Source organism: Kogia breviceps, chromosome 3, assembly GCF_026419965.1.
Source record: "Kogia breviceps isolate mKogBre1 chromosome 3, mKogBre1 haplotype 1, whole genome shotgun sequence".
NCBI lineage: Eukaryota > Metazoa > Chordata > Mammalia > Artiodactyla > Physeteridae > Kogia > Kogia breviceps.
The window spans coordinates 132,965,474-132,991,043 of record NC_081312.1 but is presented as its reverse complement, the minus strand read 5'-3'; the positions used below and the strand labels follow the sequence as shown (position 1 = coordinate 132,991,043).

Below are 25,570 nucleotides of genomic sequence, written 5' to 3'. Positions count from 1 at the left end.
ATAACTCTGCCGTGATTTCACATAATGGATATATGTGTTTTTCTGCATTCTTTCTTTAAAACTCAATACCATATTTTGGAGATTTTTCTATGTTAGTACATAGAGTTAAAGCTCATTCTTCTTAACTAGAATTCCACAGTAAGGCTATACCTCAGCTATTTCACCATGTCCATTTTTTTTTTTTTTTTTTTTTGCGTTACGCGGGCCTCTCACTGTTGTGGCCTCTCCCGTTGCAGGGCACAGGCTCCGGACGCGCAGGCTCAGCGGCCATGGCTCACAGGACTAGCTGCTCCGTGGCATGTGGGATCCTACCGGACTGGGGCACGAACCCGTGTACCTCGCATCGGCAGGCGGAATCTCAACCACTGCGCCACCAGGGAAGCCCACCATGTCCATTTTGATGGTCCATAAGGTGAGAACCACTAAGGTCTTATCTGATTTATATAAACAAGCAGCAAGAACAATCCCAACTCTGCACCTAACAAACAGACATCTTTTTTTTTCTTATTTATTATTGAAGTATAGTTGATTTACAGTGTTGTCTTAGTTTCTGGTGTACAGCACAGTGATTCAGTTATATATATATATATATATATACATTTTTTCATATTCTTTTTTCATTATAGTTTATTATAAGATATTGAACATAGTTCCCTGTGCTATACAGTAGGACCTTGTCATTTATCTACTTTATATATAATAGTTTGTATCTGCTAATCCCAAACTCCTAATTTATCCCTCCCCACAAACTTTCCCCTTTGGTAACCATAAGTTTGTTTTCTGTGTCTGTGTGTCCATTTCTGTTTTGTAAATAAGTTCATTTGGATCATATTTTAGATTCCACATACAAGTGATATCATATGATATTTGTCTTTCTCTGCCTGGTTTACTTCACTTAGTATGATAATCTCTAGGCCCATCCATGTTGCTGCAAATGGCATTATTTCATTGTTTTTTTATGGCTGAGTAGTATTCCATTGTATTTATATATAATATACCACATCTTTTTTATCCATTTATCTCAAACAGAGATCTTATTTGAAACTCTCACTTAAAGCTCCTCACCCAATTCCCTTGAACTCTACCCTGGAAAGGGAGACACAAACAATCTTTGCAACCCCCAAACCTGTCCAGGCTTCTGTCTGAAAACTACAAACTCCCTTCTCTGCTCCCAGAAATTTTACCCTGCATGGAAACAGACCTTCCATCTCCTGAATCCACATCCAATGTATGGTTTTTGCTCTCCCCCTTTCCAGTTTCCTTGACCTTTGATATCCAAAGCCAAGCATGTCCACTAAAACACCAACAAAACAAATTAACAAAACTTTTAACCCAAGCAGCAGCTCCTACAGAAGTGCTTTGACTTTCAACCCCACCGTGAATTGAAAAGAAAATCAGCCCCTCTTTTAAGTCTCTGAGATTCTAGCTGGTCTTCCCTGAGGCAAGTACACTAATATCTCAATGGTGGAATGAAAGGTAACAGGACAAGGAAGCCCAAGGAGGGTGAGACCTGAGTTAATACCTCAAATATGATCTATTAAAACTTGAACATTTTCCCAAATGAGGTATACTTTATAAGCATCATTTTAATGGTTGCCCAGTATTCTAACCAAAAAATATAATTTACCATTCTCTTATTTTTAAAAATTATATTAAAAATGATCCATTATGGTTATCTTAGGACATACTCCCCCACCCCACCCCAAATTTGTATTATATAATTTACATAATAGTATTTATATTATGTTAAGGCTTTTGTTGCATATCCCAAATTGCTTTCCAAATAGTTGTAACTGTTTGAGTCTAGAAGGCTGTCATACTTGCATTGAGCACTGGTAGAGCGTGTAAAGACTCCTGTCCCAATCTTGAAAAAGCTGTCTGTATTAGCTGTCACTGCATCCTCACCTCTTACTCCTCCCTCAACTCACTGTGGTCTGGCTTCTGCCCAAACCACTCCACTGAAACTGCTTCTGCCAAAGATCTTGTTGCTAAATCTAAGTCCTTCTCTTGTTTGACTTCCCAAAAGCATTTGAGAAGCTTCTACGTTCTCCCAGGTTTCTTCTCCCCATATTCAGTCTCCTTTGCAGGTCTGTCCTCCTCTTTCTAGCCTGGCCATATTTCCCAGGGATCTGGCTTAGGCCGAATCACCTTCTCACTTGAAAAACTCTCTGATACCTGAAAACTGGGTTCACCTCTTGGTGGGTGTTGAGCCAAAAGACACAACCAAGCCAAAGATCAGGAGAAGGATGGATTTATTATTACTTGCAGCAAGTAAGGAGAACACCGGAGATCTCTCCCCAGTAAGAAGTGTCTCCCCCAAACACCAAAACCGGGGAAGTTTTAAGCTAAGGGTATATGCATATTCATGAAGGGGCTTGGACAGAGGAAAATTCAGTATGGAACTGGGGCAAAGGTCAACAGAGTCCAAGCTTTAGTTGAGTGAAATTAGGAGGGTCAACATCATCATTCTGTCCTCCACCTGGATAGGGGCCTTAGTTCCTGCAGAACTCCAAGACTATATATCACATTGTCATGTACATCCCTTGAGGAGGAACTAGGACTCTGTTTTATTCTTGAATAAAATTTATTTATTTCTTGACTGCTTTTGCTTTGTTCCTGCATTCCCTTACTTTTCTTAAGATCATTATTACTGAGACCTGTTTAAGGGTAAGCATTGTGGCCAGGCTTAGATCACAAAGTGGCTTAGGCCAATATGGCTTCTCATATGTTGAAGCCATTCCTGGTTCTCCTCCTGGGACCCCCTAACCTACCTGCTTACATCTCCTCAGGCAATCTCATACATGCCTACTTCTAAATGTTGATGCCTCCTAAACCTCCAGCTCCATTCTCAGCTACCTCCAGAGCCCTATGTCCATCTGCACACTGGACAGGCCACTCCAGCAGGAAGTCCCAAGCCCATCTCAATAGAACAATGTTGAAACTAAACTTACCTTCTTCGTCCACTCCTGCCACCCCTGTATCCCCCATTTCACACCACATGTGAGGTGACCAAGCTAGAGACATGAGCATTCATGTCTCTCATTCCTCACTTTCAATTAATTTCCCAGTCTTGTTGATTCTAGCTCTAAACATCTCTCAAATCAGTCCACATGTCCCATGTCCTCTGTCACTATGAGTTCAGGTCTGTATCAGTGAATGGTGCCTGGATTACTGGATCAGGCCCCTAACTTGGTTATCTGCCTCTAGTTTTGCTTCCCTCCAACCCACTTTCTTTTTGTTTCTGTTTTTTGCCATGCTTCATGGCTTGCAGGATCTTAGTTCCCTGACCAGGGATCCAACCCAGGCAACAGCAGTGAAAGCCCTGAGTCCTAACTATGGGACCACCAGGGAATTCCCCCTCCAACCCACTCCTGACCGCGCAAGGATAGTAAGCTTTCTGAAGTGCAAATCGAATTACACCTTTCCCAGCTCATAACCTTGCAGTCTCTCCCCACTGCCTCAGAATAAGATCCAAGCCCCTTGCTTCCTGAGGCAGAGATATGGGTATCTGTAAATTAAAAAAACTACCATACAGTAAAATTGATTCTACAGTTCTGTGACTTTTAACACATGTACAGATTCTGAGGTCACCACAACAATCCATCACCCTCCCTCCAAACCCCTCATGTTATCCCTTTATAGTCAAGCCCTTCCCCATCCCTAACCCCTGACGACCACTGATCTATTCTCTACAGCTATAGTTTTGTCTTTTCCAAAAAATGTAATGCAATCTTTTGATAAAAAGCCCCTTAAGGCGGCTTTAATGCTTCTACCTAGCTCTCCTCCCTCACCTCCAACAACTGCCCCTCCCCCCTTGCAATTAGACTGAACTATTTTCAGTTCTTGGGGAGCGCCAAGCTCTCCTCCATCTAGGCAACCTCCCCCGTCCCTGCCCTTTGGAATAGGGGGCCCCTCCTCTGTTCTGCACAGTGCCTAGTGTTTCCCCATTATGGCACTTCCACACTGTTGTAATGGCCAGGTTATTTATCTATCTCTTCCATCAGACACTTCTTTCTAAGCAGAGGCCTTGTTTTAGGTACAGCTACAAGTCCAGTTTCCCGCATGGGCGGACGCCACCACACACCCACCCTTAAAGCCCCAGTATTCCCCGGGGGGTCAAGATTTTCGGAGGCCCGCGAAGCCTTAACAAGCATGTGCACGGGGGAGGGGCGAGGCGCCGTGGCCCCGCCCCCTCTGCGCGGCGCTAAGAGCGGGTGGGGCAACGGCCGTTCTCGAGCCCTTCATCCAACGCTTCTGGGCTTGCGCGCTGGAGGCAACCGTTGCCGGGCGCCCGTGGCCCTGAGGTAGGAGCGTCGGCCGCCGACGCCCTCCCATTTCGGCCTGAGGTAACCGTCCTGGCGGCCCCAGGACGTTCCCGACCCTTGGCGGAGTGCTGCGGACGATGCCCATGAAGTTCGTAGTCCTTCTAGTTGCGCTGTTGCTATGCCCTTCGTCCGTGCCGGCGTATCGGAGTGAGTGACCAGCCCGAGGTAGCAGCCACCCCAGGGGACGCTGCTGGGGGAACTTCCCGGGTTTCAGGGCCCGTCCGAGACCCGGCTCTTCCTTCTTGGTCCTGCATGCCTCCCCAGCCCCATTGTTTAGGGGCCCTACCTCTGGTACTGAGGTGTGTCCCTGTCCTACTCCGACCCCACCTGCGCGCGACCAGGCAGTGATCCAGGCAGTGGATCCCAAACGTGACCGGGCTGCGCCGGGCTGGATCCCTGGGGCTGCGGGGGTGACCTCTTCACCCCGGCGGAGACGGTCCTTGTTCTCCTGGTCCCGTTTACCGGAGACTCGCTGTAGCTGTGATAAAGCGGGGTGGACCACCTGCGACCAGAGGGCCCGGGCGGCCGGCTTTGGTATGGCTGGCTGGCTGGGCATGGTTTTCACATTTTTAGCCATGAATGTGAAATGTGATCTTTCGTGATTTGCGCAAAAGTACGAAATTCCAATTTCATTGTTAGTTAAGTTTTCCTGGAACACAGCCAGCTCATTCTTTTATGTATTGTCCAGGCTGCTTTCCCGCCTTTTAACAGCAGAGTCCAGTAGTTGCCACGGAGACAGGATGGGCTGCAAAGCCTGAACTATTTGCTCTCTGGCCCTTTACAGAAAGAGTTTGAGCCTGTGGTTAAACAGGGGGAGCGTGTGGATTGTGGGCAGCTGTCTGGGATGCTCGCTGACCGCCTATGCACTTCCACAGAGCATCCTCGGGTGCACAGAATTCAAAACCCTAGCTGAGCAGAATTACAGCTTCCCACTTGTCTCTCCCCGATGGCTGAAAACTAATAAGGTCATATTCAGGGGTGCTGAGACTGTTAACATCACACGGACACCTCGAGGTGTCTGATAGCTGATATTCCAGATAGGACCATGAGGCTTGTTCATCTAGTATAACTAGTTCATTGTAGCATCTAGTAATGTTGGGGTTTGATTTAACTATCTAAATAAATAAAATTTAACTGGTAGGTATGAAAAGAAGTACTAAAGTACATGCTAGCTATGCAGAGCTGTATTTCAGACTTGTTAGAAGATCTTAGTTAAAAATTAGATTTCAAAAATGAAAACACAGCACAACCTAAGTCATAAATAGTAGTGGATAAAGTTCTGAATAAAGTGCCCTAAATAACTAAAGTTAGCCCTTTCAATACTAGCCCTTATGATAGTTGTTTTAAACAAAAGTCTTTGTAAAATTTTTCTTTTTTGCGGTAAAGGAGCAGAACATACTGAAGAGGATAATTGTCTTTTCTTGCTGTCTAGTGGTCATTATTACTCACACCAGCCGTTGCCTTTTGGTAGTTGTAGAGTAGTAGGTCACAACTGACTAACATATATGCAGACTTTAGTTGAAGTGACATTAATTCTGTCACACAGTACTCTCTGAGACTGCTGGTTAGCAATACCTGGATACTCAACTCAGCACAATCTCCGGCCTAACTCCATAATTTCATGGCCCGTGCTTTTTCTTTGTACCCTCTTAACCTAAACTGTCTGAAGGCTTGTAGGAAATGAAAAGATACTTCTCAGAAAAAGGAACGATTTTTGTGTTGAAGATATAGATGATACAAGACATAAGGAAAATATATACAGGTCACAGATCATAGAAGATACCTTAGAAAATGTACTTTACGTCTTTTCCATGGAAGGGCTTAAGGGATATGTAGGGCAATGCTAACATGGCTACTTTCTCTGTGAAACTAGGCTTGTCATTGTGTTTGATTTAAGTCAGTTATGTATTTTTTATTTTCTATGTCCACTATTCCAACGGTGTTGGCAAGAGAGTCATATAAAAAAAATGCTCTCTCGTCCCAAAGAAAAGGCATATAGGTTTTTTTAAAAAAAATACAAGACAGTTTTGAGGTTATCTTATACAAACATCACAGGTATGTATTAAGTAATTACAGTTGTTAAAAACATCAGTACTTCTTGTAACTACTCATACCTTTTTAATAGGCCCAACCCAATATTAGCTAGTACCAGTTTAATCTAAATTCAGCTTGATACAAATGAGAGTTGGGTGTACAACAGTCTGCACTCGTCTACATACACATAGATCCTGATGATGCTGGATAAACATCTTTTTACTATGTACTTAAATTTATATACATTTAATTTCCTTATATTTGATTTTTCCGTAGTTTTAGTTGTATTTTTTCAGTTTTAAAAATCATGCCTCTTTAATGCATTGCATTGTACAACTTGCTTTTTTTCTTTTTAAAGAGAATACTTTTTGCTTTTTAAAAAAGTATAACTTCTAAAGTAATATTAACATAATAGTTATATATTTAAGTACTATTAACTACTATTAAAATAAATTATGTAATTTGCCTTTTATAATAAGTCACTAGATATTCATGGGCCTGAAACTATAAATGCAAGAATGTGAAATATTAGTTTTAGAGCCTTTTTTTGGTATCTCATGAATAACTTGTTTTTTTCTAGTCATCTCTTTGGATAAATCAGCAAGAGTAGAGGTAATGATAGAGGATTGTTTTAAGCTAGGGTAACGAAAACTCTTAACTTGGTTCTCTAGGTTAGTGTTAAAAGAAGGCTCAATATGTGAGTCTTTTTTGTCTTTAGGAAGGCTTTTGTCCTAATGGACCACAGAAGGCAAGGGAAGTAGTAATAAGGCAATAATTATTCAAATCTATTGGCAACTGATGGAATTGCAAAGGAAAAATTGGAAGAAAAAGCAGATTCCTTTTTATCTCAAGAACATTAGAAAGGTAAAATTCTCTTGGCTCTGGTGCTGCAAGTTCACTTTTCACTGTTTCAAGGCCCAAGGCCATGGCACTTGGGAGAGTCTTTCAAACCTGTGAATAGAATGTCATGACACACTTCATTAATGTTTTAGATAATGAGGAGCATGTCTTCTAATGCAAATGTCCAGAGGGTGGCCTTTGGAGGTATAGTAGTTTCCTTAGCCTATTAATATTTTTGGGGGAAAAAGTTCTGTTTTTCTGTTCTTTTGAGCTGTCTTCTGTGTTCTTTTGATAAGATCTCATGTATTTTTTTAAAGACTTCTTGTTTTCTGACATTAACCATTTGTACCAAGACCACTTTGTATATTCTGTGTTCTGAATGGGGTTAGCCATCCTTTTGAGGAGACAAAGTAGAACATGGTATTAGAAACCAAAGTACCTGGGATGCATATCAGTGCTGAGTGATATTATTATTTAGGTTATTTTACTCAACAGAACTAGAAGAGATATATTTCAAGGTCATGAATTTGTTTTGGTTCTGATTAAATTTTAACATTACTCATAGAATAACTTTCTGATTTTTAACTCTTTACCTAAACTAAATTTGTATTCCTTTTTCAAAATATAATTTAGTGAGGCTGTTTTGGTTATCTGTTACAGCATAAAAGACCACCCCCAAATTTTATTATTTCTCACAATTCTATGGGTTGTCTGGACTCAGCGGGGCAGTTCTGCTTCATATGGTGGAGTTGAGGAAGCTCAACTTGGATGAGAACATCCAACATGGCTGCTCATATTCCAGGGTCTTTCTCTACATGACTTCTCATCTTTGAGTCGTCTAGCCCAAGTGTATTTATACCATGGCAGCTTGCTTCCAAGAGGGAGCTTTATAAGCCCCCTGTACGCAAGCTCTTATAAAGCCTGTGCAGTGTCAGATTTGCTAATGTCCTTAACAGACCAAGACAATCACATAGGGAGAGCCTGTATTCAGTGGGGGAAGAAAGACACTACCTAAAAACATAAACACCAAGAAGTGCAAAGCCATAAAGTTATATTTCTTCTTTTTTTTTCAACTTCAATGAGGCATAATTTACTAATAAAATTATTATATATTTAAAGTGTACAATGTGATGATTTGACATTTGTATATGTTGTGAAAGAATTCTCACCATTGAGTTAATTAACACATATCACCTCACGTCTTTACATTTTTGTGTGTATCATCAACTATTGTCACCATATTATACATTAAATCCTCAGGCTTTATTTTTCTTATAACTGAAAGTTTGTACCCTTTTACCAGCCTCTCTCCCTATTGCCCCTATTCCCAACCTTAATGTTACGTTTCTTTAACAAGGACATTTAATTAATATAAACATAATTACTTGTTTGTTTTACCTGCCAGCAAAAATTAAAATTTGAGTTAACAAATTATAGGAAAACTGCTGGAAGAATAACAAGATGCAATGTTTCTTTTTGTGATCATTTTTTTTTTTTTTTTTTTTTTTGCGGTATGCGGGCCTCTCACTGTTGCGGCCTCTCCCGTTGCGGAGCACAGGCTCCGGACGCACAGGCTCAGCGGCCATGGCTCACGGGCTCAGTTGCTCCGCGGCATGTGGGATCTTCCCGGACCAGGGCACGAACCCGCGTCTCCCGCATCCGCAGGCGGACTCTCAACCACTGCGCCACCAGGGAAGCCCTTTTTGTGATCATTTTTTGAGTACACACCACTAATGAAGCATAGTTATTACAACTTTGATCTGAGTTGGAAGTACTTCAGCTCAGTTATTCAAGTTCATTTTAATTTGAAGGTGTTGGGTGTTTCAGCTGGCAGTTCTTACATGATGACAGCTTTCAGGTATTAATTTTTACTTGCAACACTTAACTTCTGTAGAGTATGGGAAGTCTATTCTTTGTGAGCCCGTTTCATGACATGGACGGAAAATACAAGCAATTTTTTCTCAAAAGTTAAGACAGGGCTTCCCTGGTGGCGCAGTGGTTGAGAGTCCACCTGCCGATGCAGGGGGCGCGGGTTCGTGCCCCGGTCCGGGAGAATCCCGTGTGCCGCGGAGCGGCTGGGCCTGTGGGCCATGGCCGCTGGGCCTGCGCGTCCGGAGCCTGTGCTCCGCAGCGGGAGAGGCCGCAATGGCGAGAGGCCCACGTACCGCAAAAAAATAAATAAATATGCCTTAAAAAAAAAAAAAAGTTAAGACATTCAGCCAGAGTCTGGCCCACCTGTAAGTGATTCAGTGTGTGGGTGTATGTTAAGCTTTATATACATGAGTTCTTTATTGATAAAGCCATTCTGGTTTTCACTCTTGTGGTAATAAAAATCCTAGTTATCTTTGAATCTTTTAAAAAAATGAGCATCCATGATTTTTGGTTAAATTTTGGGTGCAATCACCAGTTGTTGTATCAAGATTACAGGCCTAGGGCGAAGTAAAAACATACGAGTTCTTAAAGCACAATGACCAGACATATTCCATTGAACTTTAACTTTTTTTGTCATTATTTGAAAAGCTTAAAAATTGATCTTTCCTCCTTTACTGAGCTACTAGGTTTCCCCCAGTTATATGGAACATTTTGCTACTACTTTTAACTTACCAGGCATTTAATGTTATACCAATTTTTTGGTTTAAATTAACAATATTATTGGGCTTTAAGGCATTAGTTTTGTTTGGTTTGTTTTTGCGGTACGCGGATCTCTCACTGTTGTGGCCTCTCCCGTTGCGGAGCACAGGCTCCGGACGCGCAGGCTCTGCGGCCATGGCTCACGGGCCTAGCCGCTCCGCGGCATGTGGCATCTTCCAGGACCGGGGCACAAACCCGTGTCCCCTGCATCGGCAGGCGGACTTTCAACCACTGCGCCACCAGGGAAGCCGAAGAAATTTTTTTTTCACACCTATTACCAATTGAAGTTTTATTCAATTAGATATATTCATGCAATTAGATATTTTAATTGGTGCTTAATGGTGCCTTTTTAAGAACTTGAGACTTCCCAATATCATTTTCAAAACTTGATTAGTGTACAGTATATTTGCACAGATAACAGAGCACTAAATTTTCTTGGAGTGGTTTTTTTTTGCGGTACGCGGGCCTCTCACTGTTGTGGCCTCTCGCGTTGCGGAGCACAGGCTCGGGACGTGCAGGCTCAGCGGTCACGGCTCACGGGCCCAGCCGCTCCGCAGCCTGTGGGATCTAACCGGACCGGGGCACGAACCCGTGTCCCCTGCATCGGCAGGCGGACTCTCAACCACTGCGCCACCAGGGAAGCTCTGGAGTGGTTTTTTATGCAGTTTCTTGAGCAAATAAACTAAGCCAGTTAATTTACATGTGTTAAAACCATTATTTATAGCTTAAAATAAGTAACTAAACCTAAAAATCATATTTTTTAATTAAAAAAAATTTACAATATCTCTTTGGTCACATAAACCATAGTTTCTTAGCTGTGATAGGGGAACCAAACCACTCCTAACTCTTTGGTAGAAGAAAAAAAAATCTTATGAGTTCTATTTTCAGATTCATAATCTTAAATTTAACAAATTTTATATTAACTTCCTCTTTAAAGTAATAAAAGTTATGGCATAATGAAACTGGTAAATATAACTCTTGGTTTATATATGTCTTCAGTTAGCTCTGCTAACTAAAATGAAAATAACATCTATTGATAAAATTAAATTTTATAAATTCTGGTTCTTTAAAAATGATTTCTTAAAATCTTTGTGTTAATGTCTAGTAACTATAATGCAAAACAGTTACAAAAATGAGATTTTAAATATATAATATATGTAGAATAAAGTGCACAATCACAATGTATGGCTTAATGAATTTTTATAGTTAATGCTCCTGTGTAACCAGTGCCTAAACCAAGAAACAAAATATTACCAACTAGTTTACAAGCATTATATTTTAATGTATGCAAATATATAAAATCTTGCATAGAAATTTAAATGACTGGAATTTTCTAAATTTCTTGCACATACAAAACTGGGTTTACCAGAAAGAACTTGTATAAAAAAGAAAGGTTGGTAGTACATGCATAACCTTGTATGGAAAGGTTATGCACATAACCACATGAGTCTCTAGGTTAATAAAATAAAATAAAATTCTTGACAGTGACAGATCAAATTGCTTATATTTTTCATCCATCTGATAAAGTGTACTAATAAGAAACAGCCTTCGCTTAAACCCTAGTATTGTAATGCTGCTACCAAGAAAGAATTGTCAGTTAAAACATCAACAATCTCGAGGAAATAACAAGATTATGTGAAAACTTTGATATTCTATGTTAGACATTTTTATATTCTTTGAGATTTTTGTCCAATGAACATGCATTATTTCTGTTATTAATAGCAAAGAAATATTTTTAAATGTATAAATATATCAATTAGCAGGAAATATATTAACAATAAATTGATAATCAAAGTGATTTATAGAAAAAAATAAACAATCTCAAATTTAAATGAATTAGAATAGCGAATACATCAGATAACTGTATATTTAACAACAAAACAATTTAAAAAATTACAAGTAACCCCAAACAAGTAATTTGACTGTTCATTAATTGGAGTAGAATGTAGTCAGATTATACAAAGGCAATTGTAATATTTAACCTTGTTATTGTATAAATACTTTTATGCTAAGTTTTAACATTAATAAGTTGTTATTGACAGAACCAATAATTATACCAGTTTTAATCAAGATTTTCAGCTAAAGTAATAGTTGTATGGTTTATCATGTTACAAAAAGGAATGCAGTTATAATTTAGATAAGGGGTTTAAAATTGAAGTAGTATGCCTTAATGTTAAAATTCAGTTGGAAAAGAATAGTAAAAATTAATGTCTTTACATATATATATATATTTTCTAGTTCTGTTGACTAAAATGGCCTAAGAACAATGTCAGTCCATAAAGGCAATCTTGAAATGCATCTCTAGCCCACAGACTTCTGTCTCTAATATTGTGTTCCACTAAAAGAAACCAGAACTTCTTGAAAGGATACCTGATTTTCTTAGGCAGATTATACTTAGGCAGGTAAAGTACAGATTGGAGGGGTAAGGGTAGAAGTGGGGTAGGAGATGGGAGGGAGGCAGGCAGCAGTAACTGCCATATAGCAAGCCAAGGATGTTTTGAAAATTCAGAGGCTCCCTCAAAAGGACACAAGAGGCAGCTTACAGTGGCTCCAACTGGCTAAATTGTGACCATTTGAATATAAAAAAAGAAAAGATAATATTATAAGTTAAGACTGTAAAAAGCCTGTGAGTCATAATGAAACTCAAAAATATAAGAACTATTTTTCAAATAGTGAATACTTTACTCAGGTGAATTTTATTCTAATATTTAAAGATATTATTTAAATTTAATTTTATTTATGTTCCTAAGGTAAGCAAATGTGTTTCCATACACAAAAACGAATACAAATCAATGCTTACAAAAAGACCATACTTTCTTCCTGTAGAGTATTTATAGACAGGCTCATGATTCTTTTGCTGCTATCCCAGAGGCTCCCCTGCCAACAGGATTCACATATTAGAAGATAAGCTACCATATTGTCTCAGAAGTCAATGAAATGTGTCAAGATGGTCCATTCACACTAAGGAGCCCTCCCAACTGATCCTGATGTCTATACCACAACAGGATAAAGAGAACTTGATGTTCCAAAGCCAAGTGAATTTAACCTTTTAAATGTGCTTAATATATATATAGAATTATACTTTTTCCTTAAATTTATTTGCTTATTGGTAGGTTTACCAATTGTTGCTGGTTGCTACCTTAAATTCTCTTCTTGCCCTATGTGGTTCTTGAAAAGAATGGAGTGGATAAAAACGTTTCCAAAGACAATGTTAGAAGCCAAGGACTTACACACCAGGTCTTCTGCTTTCCTAGTCCAAAATAATCTTACTTTGTAAATTTCATTTTCAACATTTAGTCTTAGGAGGTAAAATGAAAAATAATTTATTTGTGTTGCCTACTCTTCAGATGAAAAATAATGTTCCAGATTCTTGGATTTGTGGCTTCAAGGCCAAGAAAATTTAATGACTTAAAAATGTATGAGGCATATCTTAATAAAAAAAATTTTTAAACACTGATCAAGTATAGTAGTATGTATAGTATGATTGTAGTTATGTAAATATACATAACTTGAATGATGTTAAAAAATGTATATAGCATGGCAATACGCCTCAAATTGATCTACACATTCAACACAGTCCCTATCAAAATCCTAGCCTGCTTTTTTTGTAGAAATTAACAGACTGATACTAAAATTCATATGGAATTGCAAGAGACCCAGATACCCATAACAATCCTGAAAAAGAACAAAGTTCAAGGAGATCTTGAAATTTAATATTACAGCTGCAGTAGTCAAGACCGTGTAGTACTGGCATAAGATTAGACATATACATATAGGAGTTTGGGATTAACATATACACACTACTATATATAAAATAGATAATCGACAAGGACCTACTGTATAGCACAGGGAATTCTACTCAATATTCTGTAATGACTTATATGGGAAAAGAATCTGAAAAAGAATAGAGGTGTATATATACATATAACTGAATCACTTTGCTGTATACCGGAAACTAACACAGTATTGTAAATCAAGTATACTCCAATATAAAATAAAAATTAAATTTAAAAAGAAAGAAGAGAATAGAAAATACAAAAGTGTGCCACACATTAAAAAAAAAGAATAGACATATATATTAATGGAATTGAATTGAGAGTCCAGAAAGGAACTCTTACACTTATGGTCAATTGATTTTCAACAAGGATGCCAAGACAATTCAGTGGGGAAAAGAATAGTTTTTTCAGCAAATGGTGCTCGGACACCAGGAAAAGATAATGAAGTTAGACCCTTACCTCAAACCATATACAAAAATTAACTCAAGCTGGATCATAGATCTAATGTAAGAGCTAAAACTATAAAACTCTTAGATGAAAATGTAGGTGTAGATCTTTGTGTCCTTGGATTTGGCAGTGGTTTCTTAGATATGACACCAGAAGCATGAGCAACAAAAGAAAAAAAAAGATAAATTGAACTATATCAAAATTTAAAACTTCTGTGCTACAAATGATAACTTTAAGAAAGTAAAAAGACAACTCACAGAGTAGGAGAAAATATTTTCATATCGTATAAATGATAAGGGACTGGTCTCCAGAATATATAAGGAATTCTTACGACTCAATAATAATAAAGCAACTCGATTAAAAGCTGGGGAAACTATCAGAATAGACATTTCTCTAAAACAGATATACAAATGGTCAACAGGCACATGGAAAGATGCTTAATATCATTAGCTGTTAGAGAAATACGAGTCAAAACCACAATGAGATAGGACTTCACACCCACAGAGATGGCCATATCAAAAGGACAGACAATACAAATATTGGAATCATATGGAAAATTAGAACCCTCATATACTGCTGGTGAGAATGCAACTGCTTTGGTAGTTCTTGCAAGGATTAAACATAGTGTCAGTTCCACTCCTAGGCATGTACTCAAGAGAAATGAAAATGTATTAATACATCCACACAAAAATTTGTACATGAATGTTCATAGCAACATTACTTATAATCACTAAAAAGTAGAAATGACCCAAATGTCCATCAACTGATGAATGAATAAACAAAATGAGTTACATCCGTACAATGGTCTATTATTTGGCTATAAAAATGAATGACATACTGATATATGCTACAACATGGATGAACTTGAAAATATTATGCTAAGTGAAAAAAGCTAGTCACAGAAGAACACATATTGTATGATTTCATTTATATGAAATGTCTTGAATAGGCATTTCATAGAGAGATAGAAAGTAGATTAGTGGTTGCCTAGGGCTGAGGGGTAGGGGTAGGCTTCTTTCTGGGGTGATGTTTTAAATTTAGCTTGTGGTAATGGTTCCACAACTGTGGCTATACTAAAAACCATTAAATTGTATACTTTAAAATATGTAATAGATAAACCGTGAAGATATTTTAACATTGCCTAAGATTATAATTTTCTTAAAGTTATGTTAATGTGATGTTATTTTAGAGATTGATCAAATCCAATAAAAGAAAATTAATAGAACATAAGCAAATTTAGTTAAATTTATGTGATCTCAACTTATATTATGCCCTTTAGTAAGAACCAGTTAGAAGTTCGGAGCTGAAATTTTTCAACAGCTGAAAATTGGAGCTGTTTAACGACAATGTTTATGATGTTGTTATAGATAAACTTCAGATTTAGAAATTCAGAAAAATATGGTTAAAGCAGTATCTTTTATTATTAAAAAAAACTGCCTGCTTTGCCTAAAATAAGAACTTTTTTTACTTGTTCAGATTTTCTCCCTAATTATTTTTGGACTATTAGCCAAAAGCAAACAAACAAAAAGCAAACTTAAACCAAACCAAAACAAAGAAACAATAAAAAACAGTCTTTAGACCAGCAGATTTATCTTAAACATAACATGGAGTTTAGCTTTCCTCTACAGCATTCTTCTTTAGAAATTTTTTTGCGTGTGATTATTTCCTTAAGGTAAATTATGGGAAGTACAATTAATTTACATACTTGCCAGCATTTGGTTCATTCATTTAATCATTCATTTAACAGATGCCTTTTGACTGTCTACTATGGTGCTAGGCACTGGTTAGAACAGAGGAAACAGAAAACAAAGCAGACATGGTCACAGCTGTCAAAGAGCTTATAATATGTAGCAGTTAGCAAACATTAAATATGTACATAGTCAAAATTATCCCAAGTTTTATAAAGAAAAGACCAGAATGCTAGAGAGAGACTAATGAAAGATCTGGGGATCAGAAAGTAAAGAAGTTACTTCTTTTACTAAAGAAGTAACATACGCACATGACAATCCTAGGTTTTATTGTTTAAAATTTTTTTTGCTTAATTAGTAAAAGAAAAATTGTTTTTAACTTGCATTTGTTTATTTAGCAAGTTTTCATGCTAATTGACTTTTATGTTATTTCTTAACCCTCTTCTTCCTCCTTTAATTGACTATTCTATGAGGAGGAAGTGTGTATTTTGAATGTATTGTTTGTTGATTGAAGTTTTATATTTTATTACTCATTTTAAATCATGATTTTATTATTTTCCTCAGAGTAAACTCAAAATTAATTAATTTGCTTTTTTACCTCTGTGTGAAGTGAATATATTCCTTTGTAAGTCATTGACTGTCAGTTCCTACCCATGCTTTGTGTTAAGAAAACGTTAGGGACTTCCCTGGTAGTCCACTGGTTAAGACTGTGCTTTCACTGCTGGGGGTGCAGGTTTGATCCCTGGTCAGGGAAGTAAGATCCCACAGCGTGGTGTGGGAAGGAGAGAGAGAGAGAGAGAGGGAGAGAGAGAGAGAGAGAGAGAGAGAGAAAGAAAGAAAATATGTTAATGTTAATAGAGCTGTATTCCTTCAGAACAATTTTATTATCATACTTTTACTATTTTGCCAGCATCCTAGTGTCATCTTTTTATGACAACATTGTGTAGTTGTTATGTGTACCTGCTTGAAGTAAGGCAGACTGTTTGAATCCCTTATTACCACTTATAAATTAAATATAATATCAGGCAAATTACTTATCCTTTCTAGGTGTCCTCCTTTTCCTCTTTATAAAAACACTTCACGGGACTTCTCTGGTGGTGCAGTGGTTAAGAATCTGCCTGCCAATGCAGGGGACATGGGTTCAAGCCCTGGTCTGGGAAGATCCCACATGCCGTGGAGCACCTAAGCCTGTGTGCCACAACTACTGAGCCAGTGCTCTAGAGCCCGCGAGCCACAACTACTGAAGCCCGTGAGCCACAACTACTGAAGCCTGCGCGCCTACAGCCCGTGTTCCGCAACAAGAGAAGCCACTGCAATGAGAAGCCCGTGCACTGCAACGAAGAGTAGCCCCTGCTCGCTGCAACTAGAGAAAGCCCACTCGCAGCAACAAAGACCCAACACAGTCATAAATAAATAAATAAATAAATAAATAAATAAATTTTAAAAATTAAATTAAATTAAAAATTAAAAAAATTTAAAAATTAAATTAAATTAAAATTTCACATCCAAAGCCTTTAGTGTAGTGCCTGGCACATAGTAATCACTCAGTCAGTCAGAGCTGTTATGGACTTTTCAATCACTGTTTTCCAATTTCCCCTTCAGATTTCATGCTACTTTTGTTCCTACAGTTTTACGGTTTTGTTTACTTTTCTGTTATTTCTGTCATGTGACTAAATTCTCCCTGTACTATTTCAAGAAGAAAAGTGCAGACAGTCCCAATCTCAGCTATTGATATAATCTCCATATCTGTGATTCCTGTTAAACCTCAAGCCTGCATTAGCAGGCCATCCTGCTTAGTTGAGGCACTTTCCAGGCAGCATTATGGCTTCTCAGGGTGGAAGAGATTCTTACTTTAGCCACATGCTAAGACATTGCAGTGTTTGGTTGGATCACTAACTGGTGAACATAGAGGGAATATTATAAAGTACACCAGTGTAGACTGCAAATATCCAAAGTTTAATAACCAAACTTCTAGCAGAGTAGTCTGGTCTTTGTAAGAATTTGAATTTTGTTCATCTTTCTAGCACCTCCTGAAGAATGGGGAAAAGCAGATTTTCGCAGTGGCCAGGGCCATTTGTAGGGATATTTGAGCCTTGATTATCTTTTACTACCTTGCTTTGTGAGCATTTAAAAAAATTTTATTTTATGTTGGAGTATAGTTGATTTACAATGTTGTGTTAGTTTCAGGTATACAGCAAAGTGATTCACTTATACATATACATATATCTATTATTTTTCAGATGCTTTGTGAACAATTTTATAATGATCAAATTGACTTGCAAGAGCAGTCAATATGAAATATGTAGATGTTTTTGGAGGAAAAAAGCAGGAGGTGGGAAGTGTGTGCGGAGAGGATGGATTTAACAATAGAGCAGTGTATAGACAAAGAGTACATGAAGAGGGGAGGAAAAGCAAGGTAGAAGGTAGGGTCCTCTGTTTTTTGGCATCCATGAACAGGATTTTTAGTGTTGCCTGAGTTTCAATATAAAGGGATTATGAGTACTTCAGTTCTTTTAGGAATCAACTAGCAATAAGTATCACCTATTTCTGTCCTTTGACAATCTAATTTGCCTAATAGTAACCTGGGTATCCTATTTACTACTTTGAGAAGAGACAAGTTAATTAAAAATTGAATGTTTAGCAGACTGTAATCTAATAGCAATGTTTTTTAAGAAACATTTAAACCACTGTTGGTTGCAGACTTTAGATTTGCTTATGAATAGTTGCCCAGAATTGAAGTTTTTCCAAAACAGGTTTTTTAAAACATTTTATCATAGAGAAGTCTAAATATTTACACAAGTAGAAAGAATGGTATAATCTTCATATATATATAACCAGTTTCAACTATTATTAACCTATAATTAATCTTGTTTCATTGATATTTCCACCCACATTCCTTTCCACCTTACCTCCTTGATCCCTCTCCCCAAGGCTTGGTCCCTCTCCCCAACTCCTAAGACTTGGATTATTTAGAAGCAAATTCCAGACATCACATAATTTTATCAGTAAATATTTCAATATAAAGCACTAAAATACAAGTACCTTAAAAAACTACAACAATGTGAATTTCACACCTAAAAAGATAATAATTTCTTAATATTATCAAATATCTGGTCAGTGTTCAAACTTTCCTGATTCTCTTTTTTCCAGTTTAATTGAATTCAGATTCAAATAAGATTCATGCATGTAATTCATTGATATGTCTGTTAATTCTCTTTTAATCTGTAGTTCCTCCTTCATCTCTATTTTTCCCCTTGCAGTTGTTGAGGAAATTGGATCATATGTTCTATAGTTTTCTATAGTCTAGATTTTGCTGAGTATATGCCCGTGGTGTACTTTATATTTTCTTTTGTTGTCTCTTGTACTTTCCATACGTTGTTAGTTAGATCTAGAGAAACTTGTTAGACTCAGGTTTGACCTTTTTTGCAAGACCACTTCATAGGTGGTACTGTGTCCTTTTATCAGGAAGCATATGTCTGATTGTGTCTTTTGTGATACAAATAATCATTGATACATTGCAAAATAATTATATTCTAATTATAAATGGCTTCTTCATTTATTAGCTGGAATAATTCATAAATTGAAACCTTCCCTCACCTTTAGCTGTATTTCAATATGCAATTGCATCTATTTCTGTATTTTCTGTTCCATTCATCTGTCTATTCATGTACAATGCTATACTATTTTTATAATAGAGGCTTTGTAATATATTTTAATATATAATAAGGCTAGCTAGCCTCTTGTTTTTCTGGCTATTCTTACTCTTTGTTCAAATGAACTTTATAATCTATTTTTATAACTTCATTAATATTATTAACATATTAATGATATTTTACTAGGAGCATATTAAGTGTAAAATTAACAGAGAATCTGACATCTGAGCATCTTTATTTTGAATCTTCTTGTCTTAGAACATGGTATGTCTATTTGTTGAAGTTTGTATTATGTCTTTCAGAAGATTTTATTATATTCCTGTATCAGTTTTCTGTGACTGCTATAACAAATTACCACAAACTTGGTGTCTCAGAACAACAGAAATTTATTTTCTCACGGTTCTAGAGGATAGAAGTCTAAAATCAGCATTACTGAGCCAATAATAAGGTGTAGGGCAGAGTTGTGGTCCCTCTGCAAGCTCTAGGAGAAAATATTTTCCTTGTCTCTCATTCTTTACCTTATGGCCACTTCACTCAAATCTCTGCCTCCTCTTCTGTGTTACTTCCTCCTCTTCTGTGTGTGTTTCAAATATCTCTCTGTCTCTCTCTTATAAAAACACTGGATTTAGATCCCTCCCAGATAATCCAGGTTAATCTCCTTTGTCAAGATCCCTAACTTAATCACATCTGCACGACCCTTTTTTCTTTTCTTTTAAAAAATTTTTGTTCATCTACCTCTCTGTCCCCCCCACCACCAGTTTTATTGAGTTATAATTGAATACAGCACTGTATAAGTTTAAGGTATACAGAATAGTGATTTGACTTACATACATCATGAAATGATTACCACAGTAAGTTTAGTGAACATCTGTCATTTCATATAGATACCAAATTAAAGAAATAGAGAAAAAAAATTTTCCTTGTGATGAGAACTCTTAGGATTTACTCTCTTAACAACTTTCAGGGCTTCCCTGGTGGCGCAGTGGTTGAGAATCCGCCTGCCGATGCAGGAGACACGGGTTCGTGCCCTGGTCCGGGAAGATCCCACATGCCGCGGAGCAACTGAGCCCGTGAGCCATGGCCGCTGAGCCTGCGCGTCCGGAGCCTGTGCTCCACAACGGGAGAGGCCACAACAGTGAGAGGCCCGCATACCGCAAAAAAAAAAAAAAAAAAAAAAACTTTCATATATAATGTACGTCAGCATTATATTTAGCATATTGTACATTATGTCCCTAGTCCTTATCTTATAACTGGAAATTTGTACCTTTTGACTGCCTTCATCCAATTCCCCCTCCCCACCACCCCCACCTCTGGTAACCATAGATCTAATCTCTTTTTTCTGTGAGTTTGTTTGTTTTTGAAGTATAATTGACCTACAGCACTATGTTAGTTCCTGTTACACAGTACAGTGATTGGATATTTCTGTACATTTCAAAATGATCACCACCATGAGTCTAGTTACCATCTGTCACCATACAAAGATATTACATAATTACAACTATATTCTCCATACTGTATATTTCATACCTGTGACTCGTTTATTTGTAAGGTAACATTTACAGGTTCCAGGGATTAGGACCTGATCTCTGGATGTCTATATTCAGCCTAGTATAATTCCTCATATAAATTTTGGACATGTCTTTTTAAATGTATGATTTGATATTTTCTTTCACTTTTTGTTATCATAATAGCATCTTCTTTCTCATTTTATCTTCTAACTGGTTTATATTTGTATATTGATTTTTGTATGTTGACTTTATAACTTGCTACTTTACTAAATTATCTTACTCCATGTAGTAGCTTTTCAATGGATTCTTTTGTGTTGTCTCGATGTATAATTATATCATCTGCGTATAAAGATAGTTTTATCTTTTTCTTCCCAATTCTCATGCTTCCAGTTATCTTGTCTAATTACATTGACTGATACCTCCAACATGATGTTAAATAGTAATGGAGATATTAGTATTCTGATATTGTTCCTTATCTTTAGCAGGAGAGCTTCTAGTGTTTTTTTTACTAAATAGAATCCAAAGCCTATTTCTTTTTAGGGATTTAAATTTATATTTTAAAATGAGAAATGTAACTAGTTTTCCCTTCATAGAGAATAATATTATATAGTGCTCTGTAGCTTTTCAAGTGTTTTCAAATAACTAATTTATTTAGTTCTGTGAGATAAAAGGGCAGATATAGTATCTTAATTTCATAGTTAAGTAAATGTTCAGAGAAATTAGGTAGTTACCTAAGGTCATGATGCTAGAAACTGGTAGAACCAGGACCAGAATGAAAGGGTTTTTTTGACTGCACTAGGCTACAAATTCATTTTACTAATATTTTCCTTCAGGAAAACTCTAGATTCAGGACAATGCATTTTATAAATATAAGAATACATAAATAAGTTATTTTCTTTTTTAAAATGTGACTTTTAATGGATTATTATGTTAAGTAATTGTGTGTGTGTGCTTAGAGAGTAAAACATTATAGATAAGTCTAATGACCCCTTTAATAACCAACTTCAGTCCCATTCCCTCTCCTCTGGGGCAAATGCCCACATGAATTTGGTATGTCATGCTTCTAATCCATTAAAAAAGTTCTCGGGCTTTCCTGGTGGCGCAGTGGTTGAGAGTCCTCCTGCCGATGCAGGGTATACGGGTTCATGCCCCGGTCTGGGAAGATCCCACATGCTGCGGAGCGGCTAGGCGCGTGAGCCACGGCCGCTGAGCCTGCGCGTCCGGAGCCTGTGCTCCGCAACGGGAAAGGCCAAAACAGTGAGAGGCCCGTGTACCGCAAAAAAAAAGTTATCAGTTCACAGACAAATGTATGATGCTATGTCACTGATTCATAAAAATTATAAGGATAATTTACAAATCTACCTTATGTTCTATAGCTTTCTTTTTTTCACCCATCATCATCAAATGGATCTCGGGGTATGCAAGACTTTTCTGAACATGACATAAAACGTAGAGTCTCCTTTTAGAATCTAGTTCTCTAGTAGACAAGTCTAGTGTCTTTCCACTATCACATTGACTCACTAAACTGTTCTGGTTAAGATTTTTAAAATTTAGAAATATAAGTTCAATTTTGATTAAAATTCCATCTGGTCTTTCTAAGTTGTAACAGATGAGTTAAGGAAGAGAGGAGGTAAATCGTTTTTGGACTATTTTGTGCTTGCCAAAGAGCTGTATAAAAGTGCCTCCTGAGCAGAAAGCTTGTTATTTCATTTTGCCTGCAGAGAGAGGGTTCAGATAGAAGTTATTCATTAATGTTTGGGAAAAAGTGACTTACTTCCTTGAATTAAATCAGTTTGTATCCATGATAGTGGCAAAATCAATTCAAAATTACATGTAACACAAAATTCTAGCACTTAAAAACTTCTGACTCTGGAGTTGGGGAGTTGAGCAGAATTTCAGAATATATTATTCAATAATCTTTTCCATTTTCCACATTGGAAATGAGAGGCTTCACCATTCAGATACTGCAAAATACCAGTATAAATAGAACTGCCATTTTGTTGTAAGAGTAAAATGTTGATGATTTAAACCAGGAATCAGTAAACTTTTTCTGTAAAGGGCCAGATAGTATTTTCAGCTTCGTAGGCCATATCGTCTCTGTTCCAACTATTCAACTCTACTGCTGCAGCCAAAAGCAGCCATACACAATACATAAACAAAGGGGCAGGACTGACTGAGTTCCAAAAAAATTTTTTTAAGAAAATATTTGGGTGGATGTGACCCACAGGCTGTAGTTAGATTTTTGCTGGGTTGAAGGCAGTGGTATACCAGTAAATGTTTAACAACTGGCTTTTCTGAGAGGTGGGTACACCCTGACTTACAGCATTTGCCCATTTACATGAGGCAGATACTCTCACCATGGTTGATTTCAGACTACCTACTTGACATCACTCATCAGGGAGGTGAAAGAGATAAACAGTGGCATACCATTATATAGCATTTATAACATACTAGATGTAAATAACCTCGAGCATAAATAATAGTAAAATGAAATAAAATAAAAGTGATAAGTTTTGAATATTACCTTGTTTTGAATACATTTACTTAATTGTAAATTCAGATAATTTAATTTTTAACAATGTCAGTGTTTACCATCTGGCTCACAAAATTCCTAAAAATTTAATAATTGGCTCTGGTGAGCCATTGTAAGCCTACTACGGCACACCACTGTGTTAGAGAACTAACCAAGAATTTTGTTTTAATACGTTGCCTACTGAATCATAAGGTATATGGGAGAGTAAAAACAAAGAGATATAGAGAATTGTGTTAATATGTAATTTTTGCACTAATTTTGCTCATCTGTTTTAATAAGAATCTGAAAAAATAATTTTGTTCCTTTAAATGAGAGTTGACTGTGTCAAAGGTGCTTTATTTCTTGGTTCTTTATCTCAACTTTTAAGTGATGGCATATGAAGTAAATTTAGGTGAGTAGATTCTGTCAATATGTCATACATAATAATAAATGTTACTTATTGTTTGGTTTTTTCCCTTAAGGAATAACTGTGACGCCTGATGAAGAACAAAACTTGAATCATTATGTACAAGTTTTACAGAACCTAGTACTAAGTGTTCCCACTAAGGAGCCAGGTCGTCAGAAAAAATCAAAGTCTCCAAATAATGCTGATTCTGTAGGCTCGAGGGTATCAAAATTTAAGGAGGTAAAGTTTACACATGATGAAGCTCCAGCTAAGAATGATGTTTTAATCAATCCTCTCAGTGAAGAAACTACAACTTTCCCTACTAGGGGCTTCACACTGGAAATAGAGAAGAAAAAGCATACTAAAAGTACAGCTTTCTGGTCAATTAAACCAAATAACATTTCTGTTGTTTTACATGCAAAAGAACCTTATATTGAGAAAGAGCCAGAACCAGAGCCAACTGTAAGTCAAACTGAGGCACCAAAGCAATTGCCAAGTGTTACTGAATCATTTACAAGTCAAGGTGTCACTTCTTTAAGTAGGAACACTGACTTGGATACTGCCACAGAAGATGTTCCTCAGCCCTCAGGCAACTATGAAATGGAATATCCTGAACCACGTAATTTGTATAATGAAGACATTTTGAAAAAAATTGCAGATATTGGTTCACAGGTGCAACAGGTACCTCTTCCTGAGAGTTTCAAGCCAGAGTATAGAGCAGACATTCGAGCCTCTAAAGAACACGTAAAACGAAGTCTTGCTCTAGCAGCAGCAGCAGAACATAAATTAGAAAAAATGTATAAATCCCAGATGTTACCACTAGGACAAAGCAGTGATGGAGTTGATGACATTGAAACTGTTATTAACATGCTGTATAATTCTAGATCTAAATTACCTGAATATTTAGATATTAAATATGTCCCACCAGAGATGAGAGGAAAAGTTACTGCAGTATTCAATATATTAAAAAAAATTTTATGTGTAAGTCAAGGAGAAACTCCAAATCTCATTAGGAAGTTATTAAACAATAATATAAAACTTTAAAAACTTGATATTCATAACAAAGTTGATCTAAACTAACTGTGCATTCATTCACAGGGGAAATAAGCATATTAGTGATTCAAAAGTTGTATAAAAATATTTTCTATTGTAGTTCAATGTGCTAACATCTTTATATGTCATGTATTATGAAAAGTTTTCATATACACTAAAACCTAACAATTTAAAATAAAATTTTGGTTCAGGAGTTTGTAGTTTTTTCTCATTAATTTAAAAAGTTATAAAGATCTAATCCATAAAATGTTTAAGCTTTGATTTTACTTGAATAGGTTAGTAAATTCATCCATTTTCTAAGACTTAAGAGACTTTTGCAGTCTGTATACGTAGCTGGTTTAAAATAATTGCATATAAAAGTAAAATTTTAGGATATGTGGTCTTTATTACTCTTTCAGAGGCTCTGAGTTTTCTATCTGAATAACATAGTTTGAGTATGTATCAGAACTACTTTTATTTGAATATATATGTGCCTCCTTTGAAAGGTGGATGATACATTAAGATACATCCCTATTCCTTTGTTGTTAAATACTTTTGGAGTATTAGTGAGGGACTGTAACCGGGATTTGTAATGAAATCATTCTCACTTATTTTCTCTTTTTGTTTGTTTATATACATATACACTGAAGCTTTGCAAATCTTTTATTTGGGAGTATGACTAACACCATTTAGGTTAACTGTAATATTGTAATTATGG

The 25,570-nt window shown here is 36.9% G+C and overlaps 1 protein-coding gene across 1 annotated transcript; it reads left to right on the top strand.

Annotated features, from left to right (window-relative positions):
* Positions 1-4,286: 4,286 nt before the first annotated feature.
* SPESP1 (sperm equatorial segment protein 1) lies at positions 4,287-24,864 on the top strand. The gene is made up of 2 exons (XM_067030714.1): positions 4,287-4,472; positions 23,897-24,864. The coding sequence occupies exons 1-2, from the start codon at positions 4,403-4,405 to the stop codon at positions 24,862-24,864; spliced, it is 1,038 nt and encodes a 345-aa protein (XP_066886815.1). The 5' UTR covers positions 4,287-4,402.
* The last annotated feature ends 706 nt before the right edge of the window (positions 24,865-25,570 follow it).

Coding starts and splice junctions, on each gene's coding strand:
- SPESP1 (XM_067030714.1), top strand. CDS start 4,403: ATGCCCATGAAGTTCGTAGTCCTTCTAGTTGCGCTGTTGCTATGCCCT. Junction 4,473..23,896: donor GTCCGTGCCGGCGTATCGGA/GTGAGTGACCAG, acceptor TTTTCCCTTAAG/GAATAACTGTGACGCCTGAT.